At 46.6% G+C, this 17958-nt stretch overlaps 2 protein-coding genes across 13 annotated transcripts in view; both read right to left on the bottom strand.

Moving 5' to 3' along the window:
- Positions 1-5111, bottom strand: part of DAB1 (DAB adaptor protein 1) — a 1205719-nt gene extending 1200608 nt beyond the window's left edge. For 6 of the 12 annotated variants that reach the window (XM_067006924.1, XM_067006931.1, XM_067006920.1 and 3 more), the window contains exon 1: positions 4785-5007. The gene's annotated coding sequence lies outside the window, so the exon portion shown is untranslated. Of the gene's footprint in view, positions 1-4731 lie in introns of all 12 variants that reach the window. The other 6 variants (XM_067006946.1, XM_067006942.1, XM_067006941.1 and 3 more) reach the window with 5 other exon arrangements.
- A 425-nt stretch (positions 5112-5536) lies between these two features.
- Positions 5537-17958, bottom strand: part of OMA1 (OMA1 zinc metallopeptidase) — a 295542-nt gene continuing 283120 nt past the window's right edge. Inside the window, exon 10 of the mRNA XM_067006994.1 lies at positions 5537-5555. Within this exon, the coding sequence (XP_066863095.1) occupies positions 5552-5555 (4 nt within the window). The 3' untranslated portion in view covers positions 5537-5551. The remainder of the gene's footprint in view (positions 5556-17958) is intronic.

The following is a 17958-nucleotide window of genomic DNA, read 5'->3' as shown; positions in this document are numbered from 1 at the left end:
AATGTGGACCCTGCTAGTGCTGAAGTCCCCAGACGTAGCACCAGCAACGACCACCCCTTTTCGGGAAGCAGCCCTACCAGCCAGGCTTCTTCTGTCCCATTGAGTCATGCACTGAAGGGAAAGCAGAAGTTTCACTGTCCCTTTCTGGGATCAACTCTCACATCTAAGAAAAGGGAATGAGTCTTGGGCCCCAGTCCTGGGTTCTTCCTGGCTCTAGGGGCTCAGCCAAATCATGTTAACTTCTCCCGTGTGTCTCCCTTTCTCATCCGTAAAAGGATAATGACACCTGTGAAGATGTGGGCTAAGGGCTCCATAGACTCTTAAGCTCTGAGCAAGTACTGGGCATGTATAAAGCTGAGTAAGATGCTTTTCCTTTCGGTGCCCACAGATCCACTCATGGAATAATAGAGCGGAAAGAGCAGAGGCAGTAAAGTGAAGGAGGTCTGGGTTTGAATCCGGACCCCACTACTCCTTCCCTTTCCAATCTGGCCAATTTATATAATCTCTTGGAGCCTAGCTTTCCCTATGTGTAAAATAAGGACTATAATACCAATCCCATAAGGCTATTATGAAGATTAGTAAAGCAATTGATTTAATGTAATTAAAAATTAAACCAAACTAATATGTGTTCATTTATTCCATATTTGTTGGGCACTTACTACACGTACCACTCTGCATTAGGCATTATTGGCATATATATAGATATATTGTATACGGCATAATCCCTGCATATGATCTAGCTAGGAAAATATGACATAAGACAAAAGTCAAGAAGAAATGCAAGTATTTAATAACATGCGCATTAAAAAGAGAGGATATTTAGGTGTGGGGGGCGAGGCTGACACTTTTTACACACTTCTGTACCATTTGAATTAAAAAAAATGTTTTGTAATCAAAATAAAGAAAAAATATAAAAATAGTGAGAGCAAGATAAAATAATAAGTGAAAAGACGTTAACAAATGTTAATCATCCTTTAGAAGCTCTTAAAGTGAATGTATTCATTGACCATCACTCACATAGCTTTGTACCCATCACTGTGTTATATATACCTTGAGACTGAAGAGGTGGATAAGTTATCTTCACTTAGAAGGAACTTACAATCTATTGGGAGAGATAAACACATGAATAGTATTGATACTTCCAAAGAAGTGTGTTAAGAGTGCTAAGGGAACACAGCTCCCTGAGGGAAAGGGATCTCTGAGTGCATGTCACTTTTGAGATCGATCCTGAAAGATGAGTGGACTTTACCAGGTACAGGCGTAGGAGGTATTTTCCAGACAAGGAAAGAAGGTTGCACCTGCAAAGGTACGAAAGCCGTGTGTAGTATGCACGTGAAGTGTGAGTGTAGTGTGTGTGTGTGAGAGAGAGAGAGAGAGAGAGAGAGAGAAAGAGTAAGTGGCGATGCTGTGTATATGAGGGTGTGAGTTTGTTTATGAGTATGCATGTGTGTGGTGGTGCATGTTTGTGTGTATGTGTGTGTGAAGCCCATTAAGAGAAAGCAAGAAGTCCAGGCTATGAAAGGCCTTGAAGGCTATGGTCAGTGATCTGAATAACATGCTTTAGGCAACAAGAAAACTTTGATGTGTTTTGATCTGGGGAGTAACGTGATCAAAGCTACCCTAACCATAATCCTAACCCTAACCCTTTAGAAAGACGATGTCACACCTGTAGAGAGGGACCATACTGGAGGCCAGGAGATGATTTGGGAGGCTCTGAGGATGGTCTGGACTGGAGTCAAGGAGGCTGGAGCGGAGAAGACAAGTTGGAATAATTGCCCCATCACTCTTAGTTCTGGGCAGCAGGTAAGAGTGTTTACTACACTCCTCTTCATTTTTCTTCTTTCCCCCAATGTTAAATAAATTAAGATTGCACGATTTTTAAAAAGTTGTCAATTCTATGGAAGACAGATCTAAAACAAAGGAATACCTCCCCTCCAAAGTTGTTCTGACACCCAGCCTGTCCGAATGGAGTGCCCCAGCTTGACCCAAATAAGAGTAGAGGCTCTTGAGGCACAGGCAAACAGACCCCCTTCCAAGCTTTGACCCCATACTGACAACTGGAGTTCCGGCCAAGGAAGAACCCAGAAACAGAGCTAATGGCTTTCTGTGGCACAATGTTTACTTCATAAGCAATTATCTGATGATGTCAATGCTGAAGTCCAAGCTGTCTAACTGCAATGAGTCTTTCGCAGTTTGGGGTTTTCCTTTACGTTTTAAAAAAAGCCATACGATAAAACAAAACTTTGCTTTCCGGAGGCCCTTCTTTCCCCCTCTCCATACTAGAATTCGTCCTCTGTTTTCCCTCTCTGGCTGTGTGTCTCCTCCCTCCGCTTCCTCCGCCTCCTTTCTTGTTCTCCATCTCTCCTCCCTCTTTTCCACTGTCTGACTGTATTTGAAGTCTTGGGCTGTCTCTGTCTCTCTAGCTCTCTTACTCCTGTCCCCCTACCTCTTCCTCTTTCCCTCTTTCCTCTCTCCCTCCCTTCTCCGCCCATATCCCTTCTCACCACATAAAAAAGCTTCAATTTTAGAACAGGAGCAAGGCCTTTTCTAGCACAAGAGTCAGAGCAACAAATATGGTCACAGTAAGGTGACTAGCTGAGGCCAGCTTCAACAACAAAAAAAATAAATCTTGGAAAAGAGAGAGGACTGAATGGTGGCCCTTGATTGCGAGGAAGGCAGGTGGAGCCTATGGCTCCTACTTGTCCCTGGACACCAGTTTTCACTAGGCAGTTTTCCAGCTGGACAATTCCTATTTGCTAATAAGCCCCAGCCAGTCCCCATCCCTTTCTACTGGGAGTGAGGTGACACGACCGCTGCCACACTGCACTGCTTAGTTACTCCTCTGGATCAGCTCAGAAAGGACGAAAAGCCATAAAAGTAAGAACCAGCTAAGGTCAGCACTGCAGGGGATCTCAGAGACCACCTGTTCCAACCTGATCAGGTCACTGGTGGAGAGACCAGGTCCCCAGCTTGCTAAGTACCAGGGGGACCCATTATTAGAAAACCCAGACCTAGGACCTGTTGCAAAAATCCCCCTACCCTGAGAACACCTCAAGGTTTTTGCCTTCTGAACAAGAATCCACAATACAGGATCCAGATGTATAAACAGATAGAAGAGGATTAAAATAGAAACAGAAAGGGGTTAAAATACACACGGGTGCACATCAGAAATCCACTGCATGGTCCCCTCAAGAAGGATTTGAGCAGCAAAGTCTGCTGAAGATGGGGCTGCAGTGGTGGAGGGCTCTAAGCTCTGAGGACCTTTTTAATATGGCTGTATTGTAATACTGCAGTGCCAAACCCCGCCAGTCATTCCAAAAATGCAAAAGGAAGCCCCGCTCGGCAGCAAGAACTTCCCAGCCCTGGAAACAGACTGTCTCCGTTTGGCACCCATTTAATAACCGCTATACTGAACACAGGCAGGGGAAATGTGTATCCTTGGAAGGTACAGCACAGGAACCTCCCTTTGCTACAAGGCGATTCCTCAGACATGAAACACCCGAACTCAACCTCTCAGAGCAATGGCAAAGCCGCGGTGAGGCGATTTACAGACTAGAGCCCATCAGAAACGAGGGGGATGGGGAAGGCACGCAGGGGACACACCTTTTCTGAGCTGTTTGAAACATGCTGCCTGCAAAGTCCTCCCACAGTACGCTGCCAGGGGTTACTTTGCTCGGCAAAAACTGATTCTCTCTCCCCACACCCCCTCTGTCACACACACACACACACACACACACACACACACGCGCAACCCCCGCAGCCACCACACATTTGAATCTTTTTCATCTTAAATTCCCAGAAATTCCCCGATCAGCCCTATCTTTTCGGAACAGCCCATCCACCTGGGCTGGATTCCCACCTCATCACCAGGGAAAGCCTGGAAAGCCGGGCATAATTATTTTCCTACAAGGTTATGCCTAATTGGCCACTAACCTAATTGATTAATCATCTCATTTTTCAAGGCAGCATCAAAGAGCCAAACTGAGTGGGGAGAGAGAAAACATGCGTCCGGATGGTATATGGGGTAAAATTACAGTGAGGGGGAAAGACACGACCACCACCCCCGCCAGCCCCAGCCAGTTTGCCTGGTTTCTTGACACAGAGGTAGCCAGAAAAGAACAGAAAACCCAAAACGTGCTGGGAAACTCGCAAAACCTTAGAAGGACCGAGCTGGGAGCCTCGACGCCACCCAGCCAGCCTGAGTGCAGCCGCCTCCGACGAGAATGAAGTTGTTTTCCCCGGGCCGGGAAGGGTTAAATGGCTGAGCGCCAACCCAGCCACGGCTGGCATCGGGGGGAGCCAAAGCCGCTAGTCTCAATGTCGGGGAGTCCGCGTGGAGGCCCCCCCGGGGTTCGCCCTCTGGCTGCGGCCGCAACTTGCGCCACGCGGGGCCCTCTCCCAGCCGTCGCGCGCCGCCCGAAACTTTGCGCACGCTGCAGCCAACGCCGGCCGCCTCGCAGCCAGTCCCGCGCCACGAAGTGCCCTGGGCCGCCCCTCCGCAGCCGCCGCTGCCGGGCTTCGGCTCCGGACTTTTCCCTGCTGCTTCCGATTCCCACCCATGGGGCTCCCTCACGGCTGCGGGAGCTCGGCGCCCGCCCTGCGCTGGGCTGGCTGGCGGTGCGGGCGCTGCGTTTCAGATCACCACCTCGCGGGACCGGACGGCGTGCTACCCCGCCCCGCCCACCCCGAGCCTCCCCCGTCCGAGCGGGCGAGCGCAACACCTTCTCTCACCTTCCCCGCCCGCCGCCGTGGACCACACTCTCCTCTTAGCCCTCTTGACTCACCCTCCGGATGCAGCAGGAGAGGGCGAGGGGTCTCCGCTTTTGTTCCCTGGGGCTGGCAGGTCCGTTTGGGGCCAGGGCGCGCAGGAAATGCCGCGAAGGTGGGTATCCTGGACGGGGATGCTCACTCCCAGCAGCTCTGCCGGCAGCAGTAGCGGCGGTGGCAGCGGCGGCAGCGGCAGCGGCGGCAGTGGAGATTCTGCCGGCTCTCTGCAGGCCACATCTTTCATACCTTATACATCACTACCGCATTCCCCCGAATAGGGGAGCCCCACAGCATTTCGCCACCTAGCGCAGAATGCAGGACCCCGCAGCAGTGGCGAAGCCAGATCCGACAGGACGTGAGCACCTCTGGAGGGAAGAAGGACCTCAGTAGCCGCTGATAGGTTCCCTCCCGGCTCCGATCACAGCGAGGCCTAAAACTTGCAGCCATTCCGCAGTGCTCACCTTCTGGGACTGTCTGCTCTCCAGAGAAGTCTGGACTTCAGGCCAAGTATCGAGGATTTATCGGAGGAAGTCCTCTCTGAGCTGCCGCCGGAGTCTTGGCCCGCACATGCTTTTACACTGCCTCATCCTCACTGGAGTCTTCACACACAAGGCTTTGCAGCAGCAGACACACACTCTCTTGCACGTGCAGAATCCCCAGAGACGCATTTCTGTGCTCCCCCCGCCATCCAGTTTGTGGGCACAGGAACAGGCAGACAAGGGTTCCAGTTGCAGTTGTGTGACCCTAAGAAAATTGGCAGATGAATGATGGAGGCTCCATTTCTTCATCTGCAAAATGGGAACCAGATTATCTGTCTCGTAGCATTATTGTGAGAACCAAATGAGATAAACACAGACCTTGACAAAGGTTAAGTGATAGCAAATGAGAGGACTTTTCCCTATTCAGTGCAGGTCTGCCCTTCCTGGGATAATAATACATCAATAACCATTCATTCACTAAAAATTTACTGTATGCTAACTGTACCCATCTCCATTTTATGGAGTAGGGTAAGACTTTCAAAAAATAAAGTAATCCTTACTCTCTGGAATTTGCTGTCTAGTATGAGGATACAGAAAATAAACAAGTAAATTAGCAAGAAACTGGCAGATAATAATAACTGCTATGACAACAATTTAAACAGATGGTGACATGTGATAGGAAACAACTGGGGTAGGACATCAGGCTGGGGGCTGGAAAAGGATTCTCTGAGAAGATGACAACTGACCTGAGACCAAGAAGCATTAAAGGCGGAGGGAACAGCAAGTGCAAAGGCCCTGAGGCAGGAATGAGTTAAATGTGTTTGGGGAGCAGAAGGAAACCAACTGTGGCTGAAATGTAGCAAGGATGGTGATTAGTGGTATGAGACAGGGAGGTCAGAGAGAGAGGCTGGTCTTATGGGAGGATGTCAGTAGGCAATTTGTTTGGAGTTAGCAGAGCTGTGATTGTTAGGGGATAGGAAACAGTGTGATCTGCATTTGTAAAAGCTCCCGCGCAGAGAATGGACTGAAGGGGGCTTAGAAGGAGGGGAAACAATCAGAGGCTCCTGTAGTGCTGAATAAAAGTCCCTTTCTATTCCCCGGCCAGCACAACCTCAGTGATCCCCCCACACCCACCCACCTTCCACTAGGTCTGCAAAGGAGAGAGGCCACTTGCCAGGAACTGCAGGAGCCTGGGTGTGGACTTCTGCCACCATTGTCTGAGGATCCTTTTCCTTAACTGGCAAATGTAAATAATAATATATATCCTCATAAAATTATTGCAAGGATTAAATGAGACGGTGAAGGCACCTAAGCTACTAAATAACCATTCATTTCATCTTGACTGTACCTGCCACTTCAAGTCCCCATGCTCCTCCAGAGTGCTCCTACTGTACCTCTGTCCCCATCTAGGAAAAGGAAAGGTTGATCCTCCCTCTCCAGGAACTGTCCTGTCCAGGGCCTGCCAAGGGAACCTGTTAGCTCCAAGCAGATTTCATCCCAGCACCTAGGGAAAGGCTTGCATGGTAACGCTGGCCTCTGTACCCATCTGTCATCTTCTCAAGCAAGAAACAGATTTTCATTTTGTTTAGGTCCTTTTAATTTATTTTTTCCTGTCTGCCATCCCCATCTAGTTTGAAGCATTCAGGACATCATCATATGAACACTCGAGGTATAAAAATAGAAGGGGAAAAAAGGGCTGCGGGGCGGGGGAGAGCCAGAGATGGAAGGAAAGGAAAACAGACAGTCCTTTATCTTAGCAACAGGAGGAAAGGTTCTTAGCTGAGACACATGATCATTCCCTTACATCTGTGCAGTATAACAGATATCAGAGGCCTTCAGAATCCTTCCCCCCACTGATACCACAAAACCCAATCAGGTGAAACAGGTATGTAGGACCATTGTCCCCCTCTGACAGGTGAGGCAGCTTCACCCCCTGCTAAGTAAAGTAGCAGAGCTGGCACCTGGGCTCAGGTGCACTTGACCTTCTGCCTCTCCACGCCTGATGCTTCAAGTGGCCCCAATCTAATGGTATTGCCTAACTTCTGAGACCCTGAAACATGTATCCAACTGAAACCCAGACCTGTGGGTCTCAAAGACAGTCAACTCATTCCCTTGTACCAGCTTGTACCAGCTGTATGTACCCAGCTCAATGCCCTGCACTCATCCCCATTTTTCTCCAAGCCACTTTTATTTAGAAACTAGGATACGGAAGTCCAAGCAGGGATCTTCCATGTTAAGTGGCCCTAGAAGCCGACTTAATATCTCACTATTGCTGGGTTGAAATCAAGGAAAGAGCGAGCATTACTGGATGCATCTCTGGGTTGCTGCACAGTTATCAGAGAGAACGTGAGACCTGACTTTGAGTCCCTGCTCTGTCATTTATAGTGTGTTTTTGAGCAAGTTATCAACCTTCTTTAAGTTTTGATTACCTCATCTGTAAAATAGGGTCTGCATGTGTGTGAGGACTGAAGGAGATGCTCTAAGGGTGAAACTTACACAGTATCCTTTTCTTCTCCTCCCCTTCCAACCCCACCACCATTGGTGTGCCAGATAGCAACTGACTCTTGGCAGGGAGGGAAATATTGTGGTACTTGTCAATTTCCTTGGTGTAAATATCCTCACCATGGCTGATTTCAAGTTACCAACATGATGTCACTGAGTGTGGAGTTGGGAGGAGGTATGTACATAGCTCTCGTGAGCCTATCCAGCTGGACCTGGAACACCACTGCCCTCCACTCTGAAAAAGCAATCCCGAACAGCTGAGCGGCACCTTCTGGCTCACAATACCCTTTATTCCGTATCACTTCCTGTGATAGTCACAAGAATTCTTGAAGGAAATGCCATCCCTATATCTGACAGAAGGGGAAACCGAGACTGGGAGGGATTGAGTGATTTGCTCCAAGTCAGACAGCTAGTAGGTAAAAGAGCCAGGACTCAAGCCTGGGCCTTGGGGCTCCAAATCCAGGGACACTTCCACCTCTGTCTCATCCATTCCCTATGAGATCACTGCATGAGCCTTGCCCGTGTCTTTCTCTTTCGGTGCCAAGATCCCAGGCCCTGAGCCTCTGTTTTGCAATCTGACAGGCAGGAATAGTAATCTCAGCCTTGCCTTCTTCACAGATGCTCTGTGAATCTAATGAGATAATGCAGATGAAAGTACTCTGCAAAGCACAAGGCACCCTATGAAGATAAAAGTATGAATATTACAGTTAGTGGCTGAGGGAAAAATGGGGAGCAACAAATCCCAAGCCCTGGGGGGACTTATCAACCACAGGGGAGGCAGGACCACCCTGAACACCCTCACATCAGATCTACGCTCAAAGGGAAACATAAGACAAGATATATACATTCAGTCCCCTGCTAAACACTTATTGGTAGAACGACAATTAGAGTATGAAGCTGGAACAATGTAGTTGTAATTACAGGCAAAGACAGTGAGGCTTGTTTCAGAAGCCTTGCTGTTTTTCCCTCTCGCTGTCTATAGAAATGTGGTCATTCCTTACTCTCTTGCTTCCCTCTACCCCACTCACCTCTGTCTGAGAGGTCAGGATCACCAGCTTAAGGCAAAGGGAATTTATTGGCTGGTGTCACTAGGCAGTCTAGGGTGAAGCCAGCCCAGAGTTTTCATTGATTCCAATGACGTCATCATGTCTGTGATCTCTCTCCCCCTCTGTCTCTCTGTCTCTCCCACTCTCTCCCTCCTTCCCTCCCCACCTCACCACCTCTCCCTCTTTTGCTTTCCTCCGTTTCTTGCCCTTCCAGCATCCTCTCCCCTGCAGAAAGCTTTTCTCCTGTATGGAGAGCTCAGGATGGGGGCATGACCATTGAGAGCTCTACACTTTTATCATCTCAAGAAAGAGAGATTCTCTCTCCCACTACGAAACATATGAATCCTACCATATTACAAAAAAATAAATAAAAGTTCTCCCTGTCCCAGATTGGCTCACATGCTTAGCTAACCTCTACTCTGGCCCAGGGTGAAGAGATACCATGATTGGCCAAGCCTGACACAGACCCAATCCTGTAGCCAAATGCCATGGAGTGTGGGAGAGGAAGTCCCCCTACATCAAGAAGATCCTGTTACCAGATAAGGGAAGGAGTACCAGGGAGACAAAATTGACAGGCATCCACTGTGACGACAGAGCCAAATTCAGACACTGGCTTCCCCGAAGGCTTAGCCCTTTCTGTGATCCCACACGGATTCCAAGCTTGGAACACAGCAGCATTAGAAACCTGAGATGGCTAGCGGGTTGCATCTAGAATGATAAAGCTCTAAGTCAATGTCTGATGTATTCCTCAGTAGATAGCACATTTTAGGCACTTGGTTAATGTTTACTGAGTGAATGACAACACCAGTCAATTGACAGGAGATGGAAGGATTCCGAGTCCCTATCAGAGATCAATAGAAAAGAAAGGTGGGATTGATTACTGATGGAAGCCATGAGTGGACTGGATGGTGCCTGTATTTGCTACATATTTGCTGACCCTGCCTTGTAACCAAGACCCAGTTTGGCAGGATTATCATTGTCCATAATCTGGACAATCCCTTGGTAGGGTTGCTGCTTAATATCGTGTGCTAAATATTCCTTAGAATACTCCATTTCCAATCCTGCTGGAGAACAGCATCTAGCTCACATTGGCCTAGTGGTATTGACACACCTGTGATAAGCTGCCATTGTGAACTTCATGCAAAGTCTGCCTTGGGCCATCCACACTCTCTCAGACTTGTCTTCTTCACAACCCACAGCAAGCACTGGCAGGCAAATGAATACTCCACAAAAGGAAGGGCTGGAGGGAGGGGGGAGGGGAAGATTGCCAACAGTATGGAGGTTCCTTAAAAAACTAAACATTGAACTACCATATGACCCAGCAATCCCACTATTGGGCATATACCCTGAGAAAACCGTAATTCAAAAAGAGTCATGTGCCACAATGTTCATTGCAGCACTATTTACAATAGCCAGGACACAGAAGCAACCTAAGTGTCCATCGACAGATGAATGGATAAAGAAGATATGGCACATATATGCAATGGAATATTACTCAGCCCTAAAAAGAAATGAAATTGAGCTATTTGTAGTGAGGTGGATGGACCTAGAGTCTGTCATACAGAGTGAAGTAAGTCAGAAAGAGAAAGACAAATACCGTATGCTAACACATATATATGGAATCTAAAATTAAAAACAAAATGGTTCTGAAGAACCTAGGGGCAGGACAGGATAAAAGACGTCGACATAGAGAATGGACTTGAGGACATGGGGAGGGGGGGAAGGGTAAGCTGGGACGAAGTGAGACAGTAGCATTGACATATATACACTACCAAATGTAAAATAGATAGCTAGTGGGAAGCAGCCGCATAGCACAGGGAGATCAGCTCGGTGCTTTGTGACCACCTAGAGGGGTGGGATAGGGAGACGCAAGAGGGAGGGGATGTGGGGATATATGTATATGTACAGCTGATTCACTTTGTTATAAAGCAGAAACTAACGCACTATTGTAAAGCAATTATATTCCAATAAAGATGTTAAAAAAAAAAAAAAAGACAAGGGTGGCTCTCATTCAGTTTTGGCCGGTAACTAGCTCAGTGATCTTAGAAAGTATCTGGGCCTCTGGGTTGTTTTGGTTTTTTTAAAATTTATTTTATTGAAGTACAGTTGATTTGATTTACAATGTTGTGTTAATTTCTACTGAACAGCGAACTGATTCAATTATACATATATATGTTCTTTTTCATATTCTTTTCCATTTTGATTTATCCCAGGATATTGAATATAGTTCCCTGTGCTATACAGTAGGACCTTGTTGTTTATCCATCCTATATATAATAGTTTGCATCTGCTAATCTCTGGGCCTCTGTTTTGCGCTCAAGTAATGTTCATCAAATGCCTATCACACTTGCAATTAGTTCTCACCATAAGCCTGGTAGGCAGGAATTATTATGTCCATTTTGCAAAGAGGGAAACTGAGCCCCAAAGAGATTGAGCTAACGTGTCTAAGCTGCCGTGTTCCGAGGTAATGTGGCCAGGATTTGATTCTGGGACATCCTGGCCCTACTGACTGTGCTGTTTCCCCTCCCTCACGGCTGGTCCCCCAGGGCCTCCAGTCACAGAGCTCAACTCTGGGGTCTATGCAATGAGGGTGTCCCTTCCAGCTCCACCTTTCTCTGAGGGAAAGAGGGGACTGAGAGCCATGTGCTACCTTTTTGAGAAGGGGTATTTTTCTCCCTCTTCAGTGGCGGTTTAAGAGAACATTCCTCACTATCACTGGCAGTGTTGCCAAAGGATCTATGGGTGCACGGTTGCCAGGGCGATCAGAGTGGCCACAGTGAGGATGGACTTGGCAGGAAAGGCTCCATGGAGCTCCAAAACAGCGTGGGCCTCCCTTGCAGCTGCAAGCTGCCCCTTTCCAGTCATCCCCTCGCTCTCCAAGCGTCCAGCAAGTAGACAGTGCAGTGCCCTTGAAGGCTGCTGGCAGGTTTAAGGAAAGAGGGAGCAAGATGGGGAGGAGAAAAGGTGGGAGCTTTAGAGACTTAATAGATGTGGACTGGTGGAGATTCATTCAGAAATGTGCTCCAAAATGAAACTACAGACAGGACGAAAAGACAACCCTCATAATGGGAGAAAATATTTGCAAATGAATCAACGGACAAAGGATTAATCTCCAAAATATATAAACAGCTCATGCAGCTCAATATTAAAAAAACAAACAACCCAATCCCAAAATGGGCAGAAGACCTAAATAGACATTTCTCCAAAGAAGACATACAGATGGCCAAGAAGCACATGAGGAGCTGCTCAACATCACTAATTATTAGAGAAATGCAAATCAAAACTACAGTGAGACATCATCTCACACCAGTCAGAATGGCCATCATCAGAAAATCTACAAACAACAAATGCCGGAGAGGGTGTGGAGAAAAGGGAACCCTCTCGCACTGTTGGTGGGAATGTAAATTGATACAGCCACTATGGAGAACAGTATGGAGGTTCCTTAAAAAACTAAAAATAGAATTACCACATGACCCAGCAATCCCACTACTGGGCATATAATCCCAGAGAAAACCATAATTCAAAAAGACACATGCACCCCAATGTTCATTGCAGCACTATTTACAATAGCCAGGTCGTGGAAGCAACCTAAATGCCCATCAACAGACGAATGGATAAAGAAGATGTGGTACATATAAACAATGGAATATTACTCAGCCATAAAGAGGAACGAAATTGGGTCATTTGTAGAGACATAGATGGATCTAGACACTGTCATACAGAGTGAAGTTAAGTCAGAAAGAGAAAAACAAATATCATATATTAATGCACATATGTGAAACCTAGAAAAATGGTACAGATGAACCAGTTTGCAGGGCAAAACTAGAGACACAGATGTAGAGAACAAATGTAGGGACACCAAGGGGGAAAGTGCCGGGGGAGGTGGTGGTGGTGGGATGAATTGGGAGACTGGGATTGATGTGTATACACTAATATGTATAAAATAGATAACTAATAATAACCTGATAATATAACTAATAATAATTATTACTAATATATAATAATATATATTAGATAACATTATATTATAATATATTATATTATAATATAATAATTATAACTATAACTAATATAACTAAAATATAACTAATAATAATATAACTAATAATAACCTGATGTATAAAAAATAAATAAAACAAAATTCAAAAAAGAAAAAAAAAAGAAATGTGCTCCGATGGTAATCAGAGGCATGCATCGTAATGCCGTAGTTTATGACACACCTACTGTGTGCACTAGTTCCTTGAACCCTCCCCCTTCTCTCCACAGTGTTAGTTTAGCATCATATTTATATTGTCTGTTTGCCTAACTGTGGTCCCCCTACCAGCCTGCGAGTTCCCTGAGGCCATGGGCTTTGTGTCGTTCATCCTGGCATTCCCAGAGTCCAGTGACTGAGCTGGCACGAATATGGGCCTGGGAAACATCTGATGAATGAATAAACATGCTGTGTAAGTTCATGAACAAGCACCCATCCAGCCTTTCTGACCCTGAGTCCACCAAAGTGATCTTCTCCAACTTCTGAACTCCTATAAAAATTACTGCCTGGCAATTAATTTGACACTCATACGCGGACTTGCGCCATCTCTTGAGTTGTATTGACCTATAATTTGAACACTTCTTGTTATTAAACATTTCACGTGGGGATTTATGTCTTGTTTTCACAACTGGACTGAGAGCTCATTCATTCATGCAATAGGCACTCACTGAATTATGCACTGGGCATTGTCACATGGGTTGCCTCATTAAATCCTCCCTTCTTCTCCTTGAAGGTCTTTGTTCAGACCCGACTGTGTGTCATAGGCTCTGTGCTCAGTGTACTCGAAGAACTCAAACTCAAGTGCCTTGAAGGGCTGCATTAGTAAGCTCGAGGGAAGCAGTTGATTGCTTAGAGGGAGGGAGTGTGTTTGCACGGGGTGTCTGTACGTGGCTGGGCAGCTCACACACCTGCAAAGGGCCCCAATGAGAGGGTGAGGATGGGCTGAAATGCAGCCTGCCCTGTGCTCCCCAAACCATGCACTGGGGGACAGAGCAAAGTCTAGCTGCAGGTAGGAACAACTTTTCTTTCACTGGAAGACACTTCGGCCTACCAAGAGCTACTTGTTTTCCAAGTGCACAAGGACACTGCAGGTGCTAAGGGAGGGCCCATTACTTATGCTGTGTACTAGGGATAGGCAGAAAATCAACTTTAGGGTGCACACCTGCCCATCCCCCAGAGGCATTAAAATCCAAGTAAATGGATTTTTATACAAACGGAATACTTCTGTAAAACAGATTCCACTTGGAGCCACCGCTAGTTTCTAATTGATTCCTTAAACAACCCTACAAAATAGACATTAGCCATCCAATCGAATAGTTGGGACAACTTAAATCTCCGAGAGCTGAAGTGACATCTTTGAGGTTACAGTTTAGGATGTGAGGTTTAAACAGGTAAAGTAAGTGCGAGAGCTAGAACTGGAACTCGGCTTCTCTGACGTAATAGGTCCTGGGCCCCCCTCCTCTTGATCACTTGGCTTCTGCAAGACTCCAAGCATCCAATGGGGCACTTAGTCCAATGAGGCCCCGGAAAGATGCTCTGATTTGGATTTTAAGTGTGTGCTGCTGTCATTAAGGAGGCTCCACCCCTTTACACGCCCCGACCCGTATAACCCCGACCTCCATACCCCTGTCCCCCACCCACTGCCCACTCCCAACCCTATCCCCTCCAACCCTGGACCCCCCCCCCACAGGAACACACAAAGATAACGCGGGGCTTCCCCATCACGGGCCCCTGGGCGCTCCCCTGTCCTGGCGTTGCCATGCGGGTCTCTTCACACCCCAGAAGGAGACTGAGAATCCCGTGCGGGAGCGGCTGTCTGTCAGCCTTACAGGCAGCGATGAGTCGCTGCCGACAGCAGACATGCCGGGGGCACGGAGGACCCGTTCTGTTTACTTTGCCTCCCTACTGCTCAGTTGTTGAGCCCAATCTGTTTCAGAAGTTCAGTCAGTGAAAGGAGTGAAAAAGAAAATCCTTTAAACTAACTGACCGAGATATTTTACAGGTCTAGCTGGGGGCTTCTCGGCAAAATGAACAGTCTGTGGTTTCCAAGGCTCTTGACTAAATGAGGGCTCCGCTGCCGGCTCTGCTACTCAATCACTGTGTGGCTTTGGACCAGGCACTTGCCCTCTCTGGGCTCAGCTTCTTCTTTATAAACACAGGGTATTGGACCGGATGGGGTCTGAGGCTCCTGGCAGTTCCGTGGGTGATGGTTTAATGACTTGGCAACACTGGACATGGGGAAAACATTAGGTATTGAAGGGGGACTGGCCGCTCGGTAGAGAGGAAGATTTGGTAGGTAGATGAGGAGCCCAGCCCTCAAACACTGTCAACACTGATGACATTACTTGACTATCCCGTTTGGTACCCTTATAGGGCCAGGGATTAATGCAGGTTGGTAGGTGTTGGAGGGTCCTATGAGAAGGATTATGCCCTTGGTGATCTGACCCTTTAGAGAAGCAGCAGTGTCCTGTGTTAACAGGATAAGGCCTTTGAAATTAAAGTGCCCTAGGTTCAATTCCTGGTTCTGGGGAATTCTCTGGCAGTCCAGTGGTTAGCACTCCGTGCTTCCACTGCAGGGGACCCAGGTTCAACCCCTGGTCAGGGAACTAAGATCCCAAAAGCTGCAGAGCATGGCCAAATAAAAAAATAATAATAAATAAAAAATTTAAAATGAGAGAATTAAAAAAAAAACCTGGTTCTGCCCCTAACACTCAATAGGTAATTACTGAAAGAACGAGCTCACTGTGTGTCCTTGAATAAATTGCTTAACTTCTCTGAGCTATGGTTTCCCTCTATTGTTAAATGGGACGATAATAACGCTGACCTTACAGGATTGTGAAATTAAATGAGGTGATATAATTAGCTCCCAGTAGGCAATCAAAAGTACTAGTTTTCTTCTCCTTTTCTCTTTCCTTGAAGAGGAACAACATAAAACTGCAAAAAGCTTAAACAAACTAGAACAGAGACAAAGGATCCAGAGACAGAGCAGTGTGTGTGCATATACCCACTTGTGATTTGATGGGTTGGGAGAGAGGGCAGGATTTCATGGGAAGCTCCTTAATCCGAATTCTCCAAGAGATGCTTGGAAGTTTGGAACATTCTGCCTTTCTTTTGCCTTCCTCCCTGTGCTCAGGTTTGGTAATATCCTATGCATCGTTTAGGGCTCAGTTCAGAAGCCACCTCCTCTTTATAGAGTCCTGTGAAGCCTGAGCTATCTGTAACCTCTTCCTCTCTGGACTCTCCCAGCCCCTCCTGTGTGCACCCATCCCTTTGGATTATGTGTTACAGCTATTTGCCTCTTATATCATAAGCCTCGTGTAATGGGCCGTTGGTGAGCTGTGGCTGCTGTCTACCTCCCCAACCCCATTTCTGGCCACTCTCCAGACAGCACCCTCAATCCAGCCAAACCAAACCCCTGCAGATCCTCGAAAGAGCCTTCTGTCTCAGGTCTTGTACTTTTGTGTATGCTCTTTTCCTAGTCCTTCATATCCTTCCCTGCGTTCTCCCCCTCTAACTCCCACTGACCTTTCAAGAATTAGTTCAGGCATCATCTTCTCTAAGATTTCCTTGAGGCTCACCCCACACCCTAATCTGTGTTCCCTGATCTGTGATGACACAGTATTGTCATTATCCCTTTTCTCCTCTGACTTCCTGGGGGGTCTATAAGACCCTGAGGGCAGGGACAGTTTCTTTTATCTCTGTATTCCCCAAACCTGGGGTCGAGGTGTTCAATAAATGTTGCTACATAAATAATAAAACAGTGCAAAATTGCAATGTATGCAGTACTTGATATTTTTCTCAGGCTTATGAGGGAAATAAGATAGAGAATTTTGAATATTTGTAATCCCATATCAGAAATAAAGTTTTGACCAAATTCACAAAGCTAAGAAACAACAAAGTAGGAGCTGAAACTCAAGTCCTATGTCTTTGAGTACATCCTTTGAACTGCCCCAAAGTAGTACTGTTTCCTTGACTAGGTTTTAAACAAGTTGAGAAATAAATAATTGTAATTATGGAGACCAAAGTGTCAACTGTATTACTGCTAGAGGCCAATTTGGAGGACATGGCTTTAAGTGTCTTAGCCTATGTGGCTTGCAAATATTTAACCCCAAAACCGGGAAGACATGCCCACCCAGTCCAAGGCACAGCTGAACTGTCTTATGTGGGATGTCTACCCAGGTAAGACCTAAGGAATGAGTGAGCAGAGGGGAATCAATGCTCTCTGCAAACAAACTCTCTCCTGAGAGAGAAGGAAGATGGATCTGAGCTAAGCGTGCCTAGTTATTGTTCCTAAATTCACAATCAGAAAAATTGCTTTAATTCTCCAAGGGAAGGGCAAATAAAGGCTAGGAGCATGCAAAGAGAAACTCCCTCCTCTTAGTAAACAGGAATGGGAAAAAAAATATCTGTCTCACTCTAACAGCAACCCAGACGACGGGCTTTCAAACCCAATCTGAAGAAAAGTTCAATTCCCTAGAAATCTCCCAGATGAAATTCACCAGGCCCATCCATGGACTCATAGCTTTTCCCAAAATACTGAGTTTGAGACCCCTATGAACATTTGAGCAATGATGTCTAAGTGGTCTATTGGGTCTACCTACCCGTAGCTCCAGAGTTAGGTCTGGGCTTAAGCGATCACTGTAGCAGTTGTCAGTCTGTAGAGGTAATTAAAGATATGGGGAGTGATAGGACTCTCCAGAGAGTGGGTAGAGTGAGAATGGAAATGAGTCTAAAACTCATCCTTCTAGAACATCATCAGTTAAGAGATAGGAAAAGAGGAAGAGCCTGAAAATGTCACTGAGGAGTGGCTGGAGATGTAGAAGGAGAGGACTGACCTTGTGAACCAAAGGCAAGGGAGGTTTATGGATGAGGGAGTGGTCATCTGTGCCACATGTTGTTGAGGGATCAAGCTTGAAGTAAGAATTGAAAAAAGAGCATTGGATTTAAAGTGTGAAGGTCAACAAGGAGTTGTTTCAGTGAGGCGATATGGGCATAATCCAGAATGCAGGGGATGATTGGGAGGTGAGTGATACTTGCAGATAACTTTCAAGAAGTGTAGTGGGGAGGGAGGATGGAGAGGTAGGGCAGTGGCTGGATGTATAGATTAAGTGGAGGAAGAAAGTTTTTCTTC

Source organism: Kogia breviceps, chromosome 1 (genome assembly GCF_026419965.1).
Source record: "Kogia breviceps isolate mKogBre1 chromosome 1, mKogBre1 haplotype 1, whole genome shotgun sequence".
In the NCBI taxonomy this organism is placed as follows: domain Eukaryota; kingdom Metazoa; phylum Chordata; class Mammalia; order Artiodactyla; family Physeteridae; genus Kogia; species Kogia breviceps.
This window is presented reverse-complemented; position numbering and strand designations above follow the sequence as displayed.